Source organism: Siniperca chuatsi, linkage group LG1 (assembly GCF_020085105.1).
Source record: "Siniperca chuatsi isolate FFG_IHB_CAS linkage group LG1, ASM2008510v1, whole genome shotgun sequence".
Classification (NCBI taxonomy): Eukaryota; Metazoa; Chordata; class Actinopteri; order Centrarchiformes; family Sinipercidae; genus Siniperca; species Siniperca chuatsi.
The window spans coordinates 24,375,734-24,393,641 of NC_058042.1; the positions used below are offsets into that span (position 1 = coordinate 24,375,734).

At 41.1% G+C, this 17,908-nt stretch overlaps 1 protein-coding gene across 11 annotated transcripts in view; it reads right to left on the minus strand.

Moving 5' to 3' along the window:
• Positions 1 to 262: 262 nt before the first annotated feature.
• myo5aa (myosin VAa) overlaps positions 263 to 17,908 on the minus strand; it is a 58,712-nt gene continuing 41,066 nt past the window's right edge. For 3 of the 11 annotated variants that reach the window (XM_044193882.1, XM_044193874.1, XM_044193865.1), the window contains 18 exons: positions 17,777 to 17,890; positions 17,428 to 17,562; positions 16,890 to 16,946; positions 16,476 to 16,703; positions 15,795 to 15,803; positions 13,992 to 14,092; positions 11,514 to 11,594; positions 9,928 to 10,126; positions 8,441 to 8,506; positions 7,882 to 7,975; positions 7,620 to 7,769; positions 6,523 to 6,677; positions 6,261 to 6,350; positions 5,854 to 6,004; positions 5,417 to 5,699; positions 5,111 to 5,285; positions 4,891 to 4,971; positions 263 to 4,359 (listed from right to left, as the gene is read on the minus strand). In XM_044193882.1, the coding sequence (XP_044049817.1) occupies positions 4,207 to 4,359; positions 4,891 to 4,971; positions 5,111 to 5,285; positions 5,417 to 5,699; positions 5,854 to 6,004; positions 6,261 to 6,350; positions 6,523 to 6,677; positions 7,620 to 7,769; positions 7,882 to 7,975; positions 8,441 to 8,506; positions 9,928 to 10,126; positions 11,514 to 11,594; positions 13,992 to 14,092; positions 15,795 to 15,803; positions 16,476 to 16,703; positions 16,890 to 16,946; positions 17,428 to 17,562; positions 17,777 to 17,890 (2,322 nt within the window). In that variant the 3' untranslated portion in view covers positions 263 to 4,206. The remainder of the gene's footprint in view (positions 4,360 to 4,890; positions 4,972 to 5,110; positions 5,286 to 5,416; positions 5,700 to 5,853; positions 6,005 to 6,260; positions 6,351 to 6,522; positions 6,678 to 7,619; positions 7,770 to 7,881; positions 7,976 to 8,440; positions 8,507 to 9,927; positions 10,127 to 11,513; positions 11,595 to 13,991; positions 14,093 to 15,794; positions 15,804 to 16,475; positions 16,704 to 16,889; positions 16,947 to 17,427; positions 17,563 to 17,776; positions 17,891 to 17,908) is intronic. The other 8 variants (XM_044193944.1, XM_044193901.1, XM_044193954.1 and 5 more) reach the window with 6 other exon arrangements.

Here is a 17,908-nt window from a genome sequence, read left to right on the forward strand (position 1 = left end):
CTAAAATAGCAGAAATTGGACAGTTTCACCTCTGAAGAAAAAGAAAAATGAACATACATCTCCTCCAATACAAATACCACTGATTCAGTGTATTTAACGGCCAGACATTTGGTAGTATAGTTTTTTGCTACTAATAGATTTCTGAGTGTTCCTTATTTTTTACGTGACTGAAAGTATCACATTTTCACAGAATAAATAAATAAATAAATAAATTAATAAAAAAAATCACAAAAACAGAAATAATCTCTCACAAACAGTCCGATAGTGCTGAATTCTTTTATTTTACTTTTACAGATTTGACAATTTATTCCAAGTTTCTTAGTTTCTTAACGGTGAACACATTCACTAAGCACAGCTACCAGAAACTACCAACAGTCCAGTTTGTCAAATGTACACATGGGTCAGAGAGGAAACATTTGGTACCGGCTTCAGCATGTTCACACCAGTACCACAACAGCTGGGGTGATGATACATCCTTTTGTTTTTAACATTTTTTTAAAATGGCACAATCAACGCTAGTGCTGATAAGAACAATGGTAGTTTATAATGTCTACGTCGTATCATACAACCAACTCTCTCCTTAATGTAAAAACGCAGAGTGAAGGACTGACATTTTCTCCTGTTTGAGAGCCCAAGAGAAGCCCAGGGGAACAAGACGCCGCAGCTCTACTCAACAATACGAACCAATGAACATGGCTTTTTTTTCTCTCCTCTGAAACCAGGCCAGCCTTCCCACTCCGCACTCTCAAGTGTCTGAGAAGGCTGGTGCAATTCACAAGAGTGTGTCTTCTTACCTGTGGCTTGCATTAATTGTTTTAATAAAACAGCAAGAAAAAAATATATCACTGATTAAGAAAGTGAAGCGCCCACTCACACAGGGAACGGGGTAGAGGAAGCTTAATGGGCCACAGTTCATTAAAAAAGCGGTGGGAGTCAAAGGAAGAAAGGCTCTTGAATGTGAAGTATTTCGTCTTACAGTCCACATCCAGCTATTATTTATCTGACTTCCTCAGCAATGTCTAAAAAGTGCATTTTGACTGATGGCTAAACAGTGCATCCCATCTGTGACACCAACTGTAGCACAAAAGGACACCTTATCAAAATTAAAAATGATCACATTTAACAATTCATATTCATTTTACAGTGGAAAAAAAAAATACTACACTGACAGAACAAAAAAATGCCACAATGTTGATCATGTGTTTAAGTCATTCAGATAGCAAATCATTCAGATAAGGCTTTGTCCACAATGTGCAGCTAAAATCATGATACACTTCATTAACAATTTTAAACATTCATATAGTTAATTAATTCCTTCAGTTACTGTCTCTCTTGCCACAACCTGCCGATATGTACTCTTTACACAAACCATACTTTAAACTACCCATTAATCCAAACCATATAACAAAAGGCAGATTGATAACGTGGTCCCAATGAGAGCATATGGATATCAAATTATTTTAAAATACAAGTGCAGCACAAAACAACTTACTACACATACTAACTTCTCTTTACTCCACTTACAATTTGTTTTCGTCTGTAGCTTGTTCCTGTCAGAGTGACAGTGATCCGCTCAATGTGGCATTTAATGAGATACTTCACCTTGGTAAAATATTTTTATTTCTCAGCACGTACTGTATTTTCACCAGTACTGCAAAACATTTTGATCTATGGTTCCTCGGTTGGTCGGCTGCTTCAGAAGAATAATTTTTAGACTAAACAAAACATTAAATCAAAAATGGTTCTGAGTCCAGTTTTGGTGACCATTCCCAATCTCCAACATAGGTAAGCACCTTAAAAAAAGAGAAAGAAATATTCTATCAAAGTGAAATATCTGGTTGAAAGGGTAAGGTCATTAGGCAAAAATAAGGTTCTCATGAGGGCAAGAGGCAAATTTGGTTGACTGTTAATACTAATAGCACAACCGGAAGTAAACAAGCAAAGGTGCTAAACACGAGGCAGTGGGGACAATGTTAATGCAGACAAAGGACTTTTTGTAACAACATGAGCAGATTTCCTAACACTTATCCAACAACTCAACCACACCGAAGTTTCTTTTTGTACAAAACAAACAAACCAAACCAAAATAAAACAAACAAACAAACAAACAAAAAACACAATAGCATGCGGGTTAATTTCTGATAATGGTAATGCTGGTAAAGCCAGGCCCATGCAGGTTAGATGAGGGCAGCAGCAGCAATGCATGCTGTACAGTTTTTATACCACGCTGCAGCCATACTGAGTAATGGGTGTGGTGCACTATCACCCTCAGACTTTGAAAGCAAGTAACAAATATGTCTGGATATCTGAACCAAAACAATCTGTACACCAAACAGAAAAGTCAAAAAAATAAATTTAACCCTGCGGTTGCAAGTGAGAGCTCCATATATTCTGTTGTTTTTGGTAATAAAAGCCCATGTTGTGCTTTTTTGGCCACTGAACAGGAAGGCAGAGGTTGGACACGAGAGGAGATGAGAGGATTCGCTCCACAATGCTGCAGTTAGTGTTAGTGTGGGAATAAAGCAGAAAACATTGTTGTAAAGCTGTCAGAGAAACCTTCTCCCTCCACTCTGCTCAGGGATACATGGCTTTACGATATATATAACTTTGATACATATGAAAATGACAATACTGAAATAAATAATTCCACACTGATAATAGTAAAACATTTTCAAAGCTCTGACTGGAGCTGTGACCAGAGAAGACAAGTAGAGAGGAGAAAGAAGCGTTAGGAGTGCAATACTCCCAGTGATACAGCAGTAAGCAGAGTGTAATGTTGTGTGTACATCTGTGTGAATATCTTTGTGCCAGTGTTTGTTGTGACACTCACCTCTGGTCACAGCTGTAAACTGACTGTGGCAAGTCAAACCCTTGGCAGAGTTTGAACCTCGCACCTTGTAAATCTCTGAATCCGTGCTACACTTCATCTGCCAGAAATGCAGGATAAACATGACAAAGCGACATCTCTAAGTTAAGACGTGACCTAACAAATAATCATATGTGCCCAGCACTCCTTAAACTATACTACATCATTTACCTGATATTGACATAAATAGCCTACACAGTGGAACTAAGACTAAAACTGTCCTTACAAAGCTGTTCATTTTGGGAAATGATGGTCCCATCCTTCATTTCGGACATGTATTTCTGCAAAGAGAAAGCTTCTAATCCAAAAAGGGAGGGTGGGGACGGAGGTGAATGCAATAAATAAAATACATGATATATATTATTAATATTTATATATATTTATATATATGTATAAATAATATAGTACAGATGATGAGTTCTGTCTTGGCTTGACTATGTTCAGAGAGTAAAATGACAACATCCAGAACGAAGCCTGGTCCAGGTTTCCTCAACATGGGATGGACAGAGCTAACTTTAGAGCGGTATCACTCATCTGGCTTCATACTGGGACTCAGAATTCACTTTGCCTTTTAAATAGAGACCCAACATATCAAGGTAGACTACAGCTTATCAAGTTGTTCCTCTGTGAGGTCTCAACACATCCTTTTGGGCCTGCTCTCGTGTTTCGGTACCTACATTCTCACTGGAGAACGAGACGATGACAGGGAGAACTATCTTAACAACTAGTTGAAACACAGAGGAGGGAGAGCTGGGGTGACTGGGGTCAAGACCACTAAGACAGACCCATGTGTCGGTGGAGAGCGAATACTGGAGGCATTGATCTGGTCCTGTGGCTTCTCTAAAGGCAGGCATTTATACAAGCGGTGGATGGATGATGGCGTTTTACAGCCAGATTTAAACCAACGGCGGCCACTGTGGGTGCTGTGTGTATCTGTGCGTTTTGTAAGAGACAAGGTGCACGTGAGTGTAGGCGTGCATGTGTACGTTCAGAGGATGTAAGTATTGTACAGATGTATGTTGAAAGTTCAGCATGTGGTGGAGTTTGTGTGTTTAATTTTGCATGTTAAGTGCGACCAGGGATATCTTAAATAACTGGATAACGTGTTTCTTTGAGACTTTTCAATTCATTTTTGGACAAAATTGCTCAAATTGTGTTAATACAAATCCTAATTTTGTAAAGTTTGTGACGCTCAGAATTTCTTTTTATTTCTCTTGTGATGATTGCGTGTGGGAAAAAGTCTTTTTGGGCCTGCAAGTGTCATGTGACTTGCAATTCCAACTGTGGCCACTACATCAAAATCGCTGAAGGGTTCAGAGCCGTCCTGTGGGGCCTCGGGTTTAGACACGGGTGAGGAACCCCAGGTTGAGCGAGCTGGGGATCTGGATGGTTTCCAGGGCAAGGGAGGAAGGGCTGAATGGGAAAGTGACCGGATAAATCATCTTCGTGTCCATCAACAACTGGGGGCTCTCACAACGGTCTCGCAAGCGAGTCTGAAGGGAAGAAAGAGCAAATGAGATGGAAATAGTCAAAAAGCAGTTAAATTTCATTTGCAGAAAAAAAATCTTCATACATAACAATAAGCATTATACCTGCTTTAATCGTTATGCAAGTATACTATATTATACTAATGCAGTTGCCGATTGAGCCGATTGATCTGAAATGTGCGCTATTTTATAACTAATGTGAGTTGGTAAAATGCATGGAAACCAGTGACTGTCTGGAAGGTAGAAAAGTACATTATAGTACAATATAGAACCATATGATCTGTTTAGGAAAATGGTGGTTAGAGTAGAGATGGTCCACCAATTTTTGAAGTTCTTGAAAGTGTTGAAGTGTTGAAGTTACTCAATATCAAATTAAAATGATAAAATTTAGATTAAATTTGTGCTATAAATTGGAAGGTGTAACTTTTTTAAGTGGTGTTTTCCAGGAGCATTCATGTCCTTAATGTTTATACTGGAGGTGCACAAAACAGTAAGTCCAGAAAACAGTGTTGTATTGATACATCTGGAGTAAATTACCTGTATGGTTCGTATGAATGAAACAGACACTCTCTCCTCAAACTCGTTGACTGGAGTGTAAAGGTTCAGGACCTTCACGATCTGAAAGAGACATAACATAGAAAGGTTATTACAACAAAACAAACATTTTAGGTTATGGCTGGGTTTTCTAAGCTTTTAGACAGACAGAGGTTGGTCGGGCTTATCTGAATGTGGTGTAATGAGTGACAGGATGGTTTACCTGAGCAGTGGTGAGGGCCAGGCACATGGAGCAGATGGCCTCGGCATCCTCGTCAGTCTTTTTCTTCACCTGCAGCAGCTGAGCAGCCTGGATCAGAGGCTCCAGAGTCTCCTTGGCTCCGCATGTCATCAGACCTTTGTCTCTGAGCCACTCCTCCAGCTGGCTCACATTGTACCTGCACAAAGACACACATCACAACAAAAATGTTCACAACAACAACAAAAAAAAATCTAAACATAGGGGACAAATACATCAAACAAACCAGCCACACTCCAGAGCTCCCCTCTGAGCAGCGACATCTCCTACCTGATCTGCATGCCTTTGCTCCAGGAGCACATGTCTTTGCGTAGCAGCAGGTTGTTGAGGGTGACGGCTCCGATGATGTAGAACTGCTGCTTCACCACCTGCTTGATGAGCTCGGGGTCGGTGCCGTGCTGGCACATGGTGGAGTGGAAGGCGCTGAGCTGCCGCAGGATGGAGTCCAGGGTGTAGGTGCCCTCGTCAGCGATGCTAGATGTCCGCTTACGGAGACCTGTGGGCTTCACCCCCGACACGCCCTGGATGGTCTCGTGTTCCAGCATGCCAGAGACTGCAGGGTAAGTACACACAGTAAGTACTTGTATCATGCACATAAACAAACACAAAAAAGAGCATTGCTTATTATCATTACCGATACAGATCGATACTACAATAACATTAGCTTGTATGAGCTCACATCCACTCAGACATGAACATGCACACACCTATCATGGGCTGGAGGATGTTCTCCATGCATTTGATCAGCTGCTGGTAGATCTGGATGGCCAGGTCACTGATCACCTGTCTGTACTCTGCCAGGTCGAAGTTGGACAGAGTGTGTTCGTTCTGCCTCTGTGTATTGTACTTCATGAAGGCCTGAGACACACACACACAGGCAGGTACAGGTTCAAAAAAGAAAAAAAGGATAGGAAATATTTTGTCAATCTTTATCCCCAACAATTCAATTAAAACACTACTCCATATCAGCAGTGTATAAACAGTGGCTGGTTTGGAATAATGAGAATTTAACACAAAAAACAATGACTAGATTGACTAGAAGTCTAATGAACCCTTTTTACGAATGTGTACATATTTGAATGAGACAGTTTCTAGGTTTGTGTGTCAGTCTCACCTCGTCTCCGCTGTATTGTTTAAGACAGTGTAAGAAGCGGCAGGTGTTCGCCAGCCAGAAGGAGACCGTCTCAAAGTCATCTCCTCGTTTCTGACAGGAAGAGGAAGAACAAACTGGAGTCAGTAAACCAGCTGGTAATAGTCATACTGTAACTCTATCAGACCCTCTCAAACTCAAACATCCTGCAAATGAATCATTATTGCATTTTATATGAACACCACTGCCACATACCGAACACACAGACACACATACATATACATACCTTCAGGATCTTCTTAATACTGTTGATGGTTGAGGTGAGCAGAGTGCGGACCTTCTGGTCATCGTTGACATAGTCTGCGTGTCTCAGACACATGAACAGGATGTAGGCTGGTAGACCTGGGATCAGATTCACGGCTACACCGCGAGGCTTCAGCTCTGGAGAGACAAGAAGAGGAATGAGTTCAGTAGCAACTGTGAATGAACCCTTCATTTTTTACATCACATTGATTAATTTTTAACTAGAATTACTTCCCCGCAGTTGTATGCCTCCGCCAACCAGTCAAGTTGTAGTTTACATCCACGTCTGTCCAGACTCATATAATATACTGTATGTATTTTGTTTTCTCCTGCCATTTTTAGATGCAAAGCCTCTCTATGAGCTATAGGTGAAACTCACTCACTCACTCACTCAGGATCATGATTAGCTAGGCTCCAACACACTGCACACTACACGTGATTCCAATACGCTTGAAATTCAGAATGAGGCAGGAAGTGAACGGCAGAATGGACGAGATATAGGAAAGCCGTACTGTGCTAATTATTGCTTACTCATTGTGTCGTCCCAGTCAACAGTCAGTGTGTGAAATCTGGAATCGCCTAATTCATTCTTAAATTATGTCTATAACCCTATTTTGACGTCACAATGACCTTTGACCTTTGAGTCAAAAGTGTCACCTATTCAGTGTCCAACCAACTGTGAAATATGGTCACAATCTCCCCTTCTGTTCCTGAGTTATGGTGTTGAATACACCATAACTCAGGAACAGAAGGGGAGATTGTGACCAGAAAAGTGTTTTTCCAGGACATTATGATGTCACAGTGACCTTTGACCTCTGACCACCAAATTCTAATCAGTTCATCCTTGAGTTCATGTGGACGTTTGAGCAAAATTTGAAGAAATTCCTTCCAGGCGTTCCTGAGATATCGTGTTCACGAGAATCGGACGGACAATCCAAAAACAAGGGCTTCACGCCACGGCCATAGCTGGCGTGGAGGCATAATTACTTAAACAACCTCTTTAAAGTTTATAGATATTTGATTATTGATTATATATATTTTTTTGATCTAATTTTCCACCTGTTTAGAATTAGTTCTTACCCAGGATGAGGTTCTTGACCAGTTTGAGCTCATCCTCCTTCTTGTACTCCAGCATCCCTTGGAAATCTTTCTCCCTGCGGGGAATGTTGACAGGGTGAATCGGCTCGTCCACCGTCTGTCCTGGAGAAGTCTGGCCCTCAGTTTGACCCGCTGGGAGACACACAAGACATGACAGTCAGGCAACATACTGTACTGTAGCACTCAAACACACATATATTCAGATTCTCATTCCCCCTCTGCTGATTGATGATTTCTCTCGTACCTCCCATCTCGCCAATCCTCTTGGAGTAAACCTTCAGCTGCTTCTTGAGCTTGCGTATGGTTCGGTCCTGCTTCTCCAGCTGCTCCATCAGATCCTGAAACAGGCCGAGGGATGGCGTGATGGAGAGAAGAGAAAGAAAAGAGAAAATAGTGAGGACAAATGGCCTCTGACTTCTAAGACTGCTTCACACTGTCGCCCTCAAGTGGTGAAAAGGAACACTCCAACACTTTTGTAAATCACTTGTTTGCATTGGGCAAAACGCAAGTCTTGGAAACAAATAAACAGACAAACACACAGGAGGGGTTTTAAATCAACATGAGAGCTTCTGTGCTGATTGTTTTTTCAGAGGAAGAGAAGTTACAGGAGTCGCTGGCTGTTAGAAAAGAGAAAGAGGTGCCGAGCTGCTCCGCTGTGAGTTAGAAGACACTGCTGTGGAGAGTTAGAGCGACACTCAGCGCTATTTCATTCAAAACACACACCTCAAGTTAGTTCGAACACATGCAAACACACACATGCATGCACACACACACACAAACACACACGCCTTGTCTCTACATACAACCATCCGTCGTAAAATGATGACTCGAGCCTCTTGGGACGCTGTGGGGTCATCAGCCATGAGTTCCTGTCAGGTGACACCAGCCGCACAAATGAGTATGCGTGACACAGCACTGAAGTGGCTGTTTCAGATTTTGTATGGGCCAAGTGGAATTGAAACCACCAACCCAAACAGCTTTAGCAACATAATCCACACTTCATTAATGCACATCTGTAGGTCAGAACCATCTGGTAGTTTTTCACAGGAGCGATTCATTACTATTCTTTGGCAGAAATGCTGTATTCTGGATGCAGAGTAGAACAACACAGCACTTCCCTTGAACCTGAAATCAATAATTTTTGTAATATTTTTTTCTTAGATGCCATCTGTATGAAGTACTATGATAAACACTAATCCTGCCATATCTGCACAGTTTGGTCCCCAAAGTCTTCATGCTCTTGAGAAATGATGATCAATTTGTCGGTTCACACAGTCCTGGCTGTCAATGCCAGTTAAGTAATACATCTGAATTCAGGTTATTTTGTTGGTTGTTGACTTTTCACTCTGGGCTTAATGGCTCAATATAAACAACAACAACGTGTGATGATGCAACGAGCATCACTTTCTTTGCTGTAAGTTGAAGGCAATAATATGTGTAACAGATTTTCCTGTTTTATTTTGAAATACTCTCCTCATATGTCTTGTAGTTTTACTTCCTGTCTTTGTTTGCTTTTCTCTCCAGTTTTGATTGTCTGCCCTGTCCTGATTAGTTGCACCTGTGTCTAGTTATGTTTCACCTATGTTTAGTTGTCCTTCCCTCAGTGAGTATTTAGTCAATTTCCCCTTTCTTTGCCTACACGTCAAGTGTTCCAGCCTTAGTTTTCTGTATTCATTCTTTTTCTCTTGACCTCGCCTGGATTTAGGACTTTACCTTGTCGGACTTGTTTACCTGTCTTGGTCTGCTTTATCTGGTTTGACCTGTGCCTGCCTGACTTCCATAAGCCTTTCAGTATTTTTTTTACCTTTGTCATTAAAAATCATATTTATTGCATCAGCTCTGCCTCTGTGTCTGTGTTTGGGTCCTTTTTCCTTGTGTTCCTAAGTTCCCTGCTTGACACCGTAACATATACCCCCCAAAAATCTATCTTGTAGCAGTGAAGGGACAAAAACAACAAAACAAAATACTTTTCATGTTGCTATTCCTGCCACTTTGGTTTCCACTGAGGGACTCTAGTTTCACTACTCTAGTCACACTATCTAGTTTCTTTAAATCTGTTATTGTTGTTATATTAAGTTTTTTATTTAGCCTCAGTCATGTTGTAATAACACTCTTACTTGCATGTATGGGATTCTGCCTGTGTGTGTAGTTGTATGTGTGGGGTCTCACTATTGTGTGTCTGATGTGTAACTGTGCTGAGAGTCTTTGTGATGTATACTTTAAATAAAGTGAATTTGAAGTTACTACTTTCCCTCAGCCTGTGTGTATCTGTGTGTGTGTTGCAGCATACCAGGTTCTCATTGGTGAGCCGTGTGATCTCGTGTTGCAGACTGGCTTCGATTCGGGCCTCTGGAGGCAGCTGGAGGTTTTGGGCCAAGAGCTGCTGCTGACGATTGTTCTCCTCCTTGACATTTTGCAGCTCGCCTCGCAACGCCTCCACCTCGTTATCATAACTTTTCCGCTGAGTCTGCAGCTGGTGCTCCAGTAACCTGGGGGGTGGGGGAGAGACAGAGATGAGACCAGAGGGGGGAGAAAAAGGGAGGAGGAGGAGTAGAGTGCGAAAGACGAAACAAGGATGGGGAGTAGATGGGAGGTGAAGGGATGAGGAAAAAGGAAGATGTATGTGGCAGGTGAGAGGATGTGAGGGAAGATGGAGTGAGGGAGAGGAAAGGTTTGAGGTGTGGGGAAGAAAGAACAGGGAATAATGAGAAAGGGCGTGAATAGGAGAAGGAGAGGAAAATAAATCAGCATTATAGTGTGCGTGAAAAGAGTTGAGGTTTCCACCACAGTGTGGAGACCCAGGACACCAGCATGCTGTGCAGACAATACCAGCAGCCCAGAGCCCAGCCTCTCTGAACACCTCTGCTGAGTCATTTAGCTTCACTTTCTTGAAAAGCTGAACCGAGCCAACATTGTGGTCAGAGGTCAGGCTGAGCAACGGAGCAGGTAGAGCTGATAGGAGGTTCGGTTTCTTGCTTCAGCGGGTGGATGGACCTGCTTCCCAAACTGTTCATGGATCTCTTCACACTAGTTTGGTAACTTCACACTCAGTGTCAGTCAGTTATGTAGGTCATGTGGCAATTAGTTAACCAGCATTCAGTAAGACTTGCACCTATTAATAATACCATAGCAGCAAGAAAATTAAAATGGCTGTCTAAATTCCAGTGCTTCCCTCCATGAAGGAAAAGAGTAAACACATGTAATAGTTTAAGATGAGCACTGACAGTCTTCAGTCATGAGATCTAAGTCAAATAGTGTTTGTGAACAATTCTTAGGGTTTGTTTTAAATATCAGGAATAAAGAACTTTTTCTCACTTTGCTTACATCAGTAAGTAAGCTGTTAATGATCAAACACCACAACAGGCTGTCATTAGTGAGTAAAACAAGGTTAGTAACAGGATGAAGACAAATTCTGCTGCACTATGTTAGAAATAAAGTGGGAAAATCAAACCAAAACCTTGTATAAAATTACTATATATTATGCATCTTTTATTCAATCTAATGAGCCCTGGGGCAATATTCATAAAACATAAAGTAGGCTTAGAGTAGTGCCTATATGGCGGTTAAGGAGAAAATAATGGGTGTGTCAGTCCTAATTTTAAAATGTATATGTTTTTGGTTTATGAATTTGTCACTAAAAGGGCTCCTAAACTTGTAAAAAGTTCTGATTAGCCGAGAGGACTTCTAAGTCACAAGTTACGTGTCCTAAAACTGTCCAGCTGGATAAAATAAATGGAAAGACAGATGTGAGAGAAAACTCAGAGGTTGATAAAGCGTGAGAGAGGAAAGTTAAAAACAGCAGCACACATCCTTTCCTGTGAAAAGGCAAACATATCATGTTCAAAAATCACACTTGTGTTGAAAACACAGTTACACCTGATGGTTTCCTTTAAGCCCTGATTAACCAGCCACAGCTCTCCGTCCTCATTCAGCTTATGGAAGTCTGGAGCGGCAGATCTGACCGACACACAACACAAAGGAACATGAACAACACAATGACAAAAAGAAAAATGTGGGATGGTTGGGTAGGGAGGAAGAGGTGTGCAAGACAACAAGAATATGTCTACCTTCATCTGAGGTTTCTGTACATGTGCAAGGTAAAACCACTGTCCTTTATTCATGGACTGTAGTAAATTTGAAGCATATTATCTGGAGTTTGAGGTGTACTGAATGTCTATTGTCTGTGTGTAGCCTGCTGTGTACTAAATATTCTATACTGTACACTCTTATGTCAGTGTGTGAATAAAGAAGGTCACAAGCTACAAAGGGAGCAACATGGGAGAAACAGAGGGATAAAGGCAGTGATGCACAGTGCAACTCTGATGAGTAACAATGAGAAGTTTCCCTCAACACTTTAATTATATTGGAAAAACATTGTTGCTTAGAAAGCAATATCCAATCAAATATCAAGTGTATATCAAGTGTGTGTTCACTTTGACAGCATTTTGAGGCCAATGAGATGAGCAAAACTGGCTACAGAAGGAAATACATTTTAAATGTATTCCTCGGAAAATTATTTCTGTGCATCATCATTCAATTTCTTAACACTAGAACTGCCAACGGATAAAATTTACCCGCTGCTGTTCTTCCGATTGTATGTAACTTTGTTTAAATGCAACATTCAAGTCTCCCAGTCTTTGACTTTTCCTAAAAGTGTGTTGTGTAGCGCCCCCTATTGTTAAAAATTGTCAAGATGAAGCCAGATTTTAAAAATGGGCATTTATACCTATGAGTGCCAGCGGGTAAAATTTACCCCGATAGAGAACGCAGTCATTTTCATCCTATAAATTTTGCTATTGGCACCTTTTGTCTACTACTATGTGTGACAGAGCTGTGTCAAGTCATAGGATAACCTTCAATTTAGATAAGAGAAAGAATTATGAAGTTTTTGTATGTGTAATTGTTTGGATGCACCCCAGTCCGAAACAAACAAGCAGGAAGAACACCTTAGATTATTATTCTACATTATTATTATTATTATTATTATTATTATGTAAGCCTATAAAAAGTGCAATAGTCAATTATATGCTGCATTTGAATTCAGACTGTGTGTAGAATATAACTACAACAGCGCGGAGTGGATGGCATCAAAAGAGCCTCCACGCGTGGACGTGCCCTTCACAGGTGCAGGAGAAAATTACCTGTATAGTGAATGCAAACACAATAAAACATTCTGTAAATGCATGAAGTGCTGTAATGCTGTTTGTGGGAAGTGCACACCCAAGGTGCTGAATGTCTGGGCAAAGTGTGTTTGAGCAACGTGTCGCAGAAATAATCACAAAATCAATGCATTCTAATAGCGGGTAAATTTTACTCGTTGGCAGTTTTAGGTATACAGCGACACCTGGCGGTTCTAGTGTTAAAAGTGTGCTGTGCATCTCTGCTTTAACAAATAAAAGAAACAAGTGGGCTTTCATGCAGGACTGATGCCAAACTCATTCCATAAAGCTGAGACAGGAGGCCTCCTACAACAGCATCAAACCTCATCACTGCTGAATAGTCAGTGTGTGAGGAAGTCATGTTGTAAATCTATGTGTTAATAAAGGTTAAACTATAACTGAAGATTACATACATACCCTTTTAGCTCAGACATTTCATGCTTTCATGCCACACATTTTGTAAATACTGCATTGTGAATATGGAGGTCTGCAGCATCTCCAAAACCAGACCAGAGCTGTTGAAGCCACTGAAAACATCCTTGTATGTTTGTTTTGAGGGAAAACAGAAACTATTTTGAGTCACCTTCAGTTTAACAGACTCTGCTGTTGTTCATGCTGAACTATTAAAACCCCATGCAGACCTACGAATCCTAAAACTTGACTCCAAAGCCAAACACACATTCCTTGACTTCAAATACAGGTAAACACAGTCTGTTAGAGCATGAGTAAGACCTAAACTGTAGCTAGAGCTACTACATTATTCGACATGCTGTTAGAAAACGCCACGCAAAGCTACCCAAGCTTTCATCTGCACTACAAAGTAGAGTCAGCTGTTTTGGCTTCAGTAATATCAGTCATTTGTGACATTTTCAACCCTGTTTGGCATCAGCGTGGCCATGCATGCTCTGTTCCATGATGCATAGGCCACGTCTCATTGGTTACCTCAGCCTACTCAGGAGATCACTGACTTCCAACGGCTTACGCATGAACCTAGGAGATCTGCATAGGACAAGGCAGCGTTCACAAACACACATTTCTTGCACATATCACGGTAATATTAATAATGGAACAAGAGCTCGGTAAGATACAAAATGTGGACAGAAGATAGATGATGGAGTGAGGGCTCGGAGAGAATTCAACACTGACGAATGTGAAGACACGGAGATTGGGAGGCGTACTGGCTGCAACAAAGTACCTGTTGGTGTCTTTGAGGCCTATGCATGCTTGCTTGAGTTCATCGGCGTCCTTCAGTTTGGACACATCGCCAACATAGACAGACGGCTCGGTCATGGTCTCCTAGAAAAATAAAAAAATAAAAAAAGTACAGAAGAATTAATGAGAAAGAGTAACGGCACATTTAGAGAGTGACCCTGCTGCTTCAACTGCTTGTGAGGATGCATCAGGAACCACATCATCACCACAACTGGGATTTTCAGCAGTCAGCATGTTGACACTGAGCATCAGTGCAGCTGCTGGCTACGGCTGTCCTTTTACTTCTACAGTCATTAGCCAGTCGGAACCGTGGGGCAGAAACAGTGACAGCTGTCGATCTACGGGTAACGTCATGTCACAACAGTGAGCCTTTTCTTCTAGCTTTCAAAAGACAAGAGGTGCTGTTGTCGAGCCAGACAGCACCGACAGGAGAGCGTCAGCTGATAAGTAACCAGGGGTTTGAGGTCACTTGTGATCAAAGTGAGCAGGGTTCATGTGACCGCTGTGTTACAGTTTGATATGAAGACAAGGCTCACTTTCTTAGCCTGAAAGAGCAACACTGGGAGCCAGAATATCTGTACATCTGTGTAGCTACAATATAATGCAGCAGACAAACTGTCACACAGTTTATTTCTTTAGTGAGTCAACAGCAAAATAAATAATTCAACACCTATGTTAACTATGTAAGTACAGACACAAGCCACCACTACCCAGCACTGTGAAGTCAGACCCTTTGGAGTTCAAGCAGTGCTTATGAACTTTGAATATTATGTTCTGAATTAAAATTTTGCGTTCTGAATGTGCATTTCTGAAACCAAGTGCAGTCAACTCTATCGGAAACAAGAAAGAAGAGTATATACTTATTTGAGTTTTTCTCTAAATACAGTTACTGCCATGTGTTAACAGAAATCTACAGACTGCAATTTCAAATTCAACTTGCAGAGGGTCATCCTTGGGGTCTGAACGTATTACAGATGGTGTTCACAAGGACGGATGCAAAATGGCTGCTGTAAAATGGCCACTGAGGAGAACTTTCTGTGACTTGTAGTGAAAAAAATTGTCCATGAATGCATTCACCCAGATAAAGGACAAGACAGATGAGATAATCAAACCACAGCATGAAGAGGACAGAGTCTGTGTGTAAAGCCTCTTATAAGAAGAATGCTGATCTTGTGTCAGTGTAACAGATCAACTGATTTCTCTGTGATTTCATGTCACTGGCTTCAGCGTGTTTGTGCCATCCTTCGGTACCCTGCTGTGGTTCCAGTGAAAGTTGTTAATAATGATAATTTCCATACTTGAATAAAAGGAATAATAGAAAAGTGTACAGTAAAGCCTCATACTTAAAAGTACCCTAATTTTGAGGTACTGAAAGTAAAACTAAGTTTACAGTTAATGGTTTGGAAACCTTGTTTTCTACTCAACTCTCTGGAACCCAATAGCAGCTATTTTTGAGTAGCTGCCAGTGAAAAATAAGAAACCTCCACCACTAAACAACCACCAGCAATACAAGACACCTCATCCACAGCTGTTTTTACATTTTAAGAATACTAGGGGTTTATGTTAAACTAAATATAACAATTTTCTTCGCAGTGGTGGTAAGAGTTGCACTTGTTTTCAAATGAATGCACAGCAAACAAAATGGTCCTCCTGCTTATTTTCATTGAGATGACAGATAAAATTGATTCTGCTGGATCAGATTTCTTACATAAAGAAGTTTTACATACAAGACACACCGTAAACAAAGTGTTAAATACTCATGTATGATGCATTTCTTTAACTGTACCTTCTCATCCTGTGGGAAGGCATGGGTGGAGGAGAGAAGGTGGAGACAGGAGAGTTAGACACACTGAGGGTACAGTGAAAACATTAGCTACATACAGTGTGAACAATAATGTGATTTAATTGTGATCTTGACCCAAAATCAACAACTAACTAGAGCAATTTGTGGAGTTCAATAAAGTAATGTTCAATTCACCACTTGTCTTTTAGACACAAATGACTGATTGAACTGATTTTTAATATTGTTTAAAAGCTAAAAGGAAGACTCAGAGTTTTTCATGAGTACATAAACACAGTATAAGAGTTATTTAGGAAATATTAAAAACAAATAATGGTGGAAATCTGAGATTAGGATCACTGGCAAAATCAACGTGATATTTAGGCCAAGAGAGATTTTACTTTGGGATATTGTGCCACCAATAGACAAACAGAGAAGCAGACATGGGGGGAAAGAAACATAACACACAAATGTAAAAAGGTGGATGCAAGCAATCAGGGTACCATCCACTTAAATCTAGCTTAATTTAGTGAAAGTACAATAGCACCATGTGACCACAGTTCCCAAAAGTTGAATTACATGTGGATGGTTAGAGGCCAAATACTCTGCTTTTCAGGCAGGAGCAGTGTTGATGGATGTCATTTCCCTCTTTGAACACTGAGAAAACAGAGACCGTAAACTGTTTACCTTGTGGTGCATGGCTTCCTTCTGGCTGACAAGCTGGGAGCGCAGGATCAGCACCTCCTCCTTGCGGACCTCCAGCTCCTCACAGGAGGCGTTGAGCTGCTCCAGGAGCACCTTGTAAGCTGGGGAGCCCGGGGCCCCGGCACCTGCTGCTGCGTTACCCAGCAGGCTTTGCCTTATCTCCGCCAGGTTATGTTTCAGCTTCTTGTTCTCTGACTCCAGCTCTTGACGCTGGGATGTGAGAAGAGTCAGTGTCGTGGGGGTCATTGTCATGATAACAAGTAGCAAATGAGCCTTTCTGAAGCTATGGCATGAATTACTGTAAAGAAATAAGTTGTCTGGCTTTGGATCGATTCATTGTCTGGAAACAGTGTGCTAGTGTTTTTGCATTTGTACTTTACTCTCCTGACAGCTTACCTTCAGGGACTCGTACTCCAGCTCTGCCCCACGAGCCTTTTTAAACTCTGCGTCATCCTGAAACAAGGAGAAAAACATGGTGATGAAGAGGTGTTTGGGACTGGGACAAAGTCTGTAATACATGATGCAGTACAGTTTGAAACAGGGCCAAATAAGAACATGGCCTGATGAGAAAAAAGGAGATTTGAAAAATGCAGATAATTCAGCCAAACTTTAGAATATCTATTTTTCCTCTGTTAACCTATATATTAACTATTGAAGCTCTTTAATCATGTGCATAATGATGAAAATACTCCTATTCTATCAAAATAGTCATGAAAAGTGTAAAAATAAAAGGAATTGATTGTACTTACACTGGTCTTACATACTTATATATGTAGATTATGCTATTAGAAAGCTTTTCCTATGCAAGTACAGTATTAGTGTATGTTTACAATCCTTTACCATGGGTTAACACACTAGAATGAGGCTTATATCATTAAGTGTTATATAAATTAATAAAGTGAGATATTTCAGAGCCCAGTGTGGATGTCAGTACCCTGGCTCTAGCCCGCTGGAACTGATCCTCTTTGTTTTCCAGTTCGTTGCGCAGCGACTGCTTTTCTTGCTCCAGTTCTGTGAGACGTTTCTGGAGCTTGAGGGTCAGCGAGGTGTCTATTCCTCGTGTCACATCCTGCATGACAGAGACATGTTAGGACAGAGCATATGCATAAGCACAAATATTTAAATGCCAATGTTTAAGGCCATAAATACTACGATTCCTGACTTGCATTGCAATCAATATTGTGCTTCACTTTAACGTCAGCAATCATTTTGTAACAGTAGAAACAATGTCTCTGGATTTTCCCTCTTATTAAAAGAGGAAAACTTAATGCCAACATTCTTACTTCGGCGGCACGGGAACCTTCTTCCAATTCGGCGTACTCTGAGTTGTAGGTGTACTCTGATTCGTTGCTGCTGTGGGTGGAATCTGTTCTCCTGTGGCCAGGCTTGGAGACGTTCTACAGATGAGAGAGAAA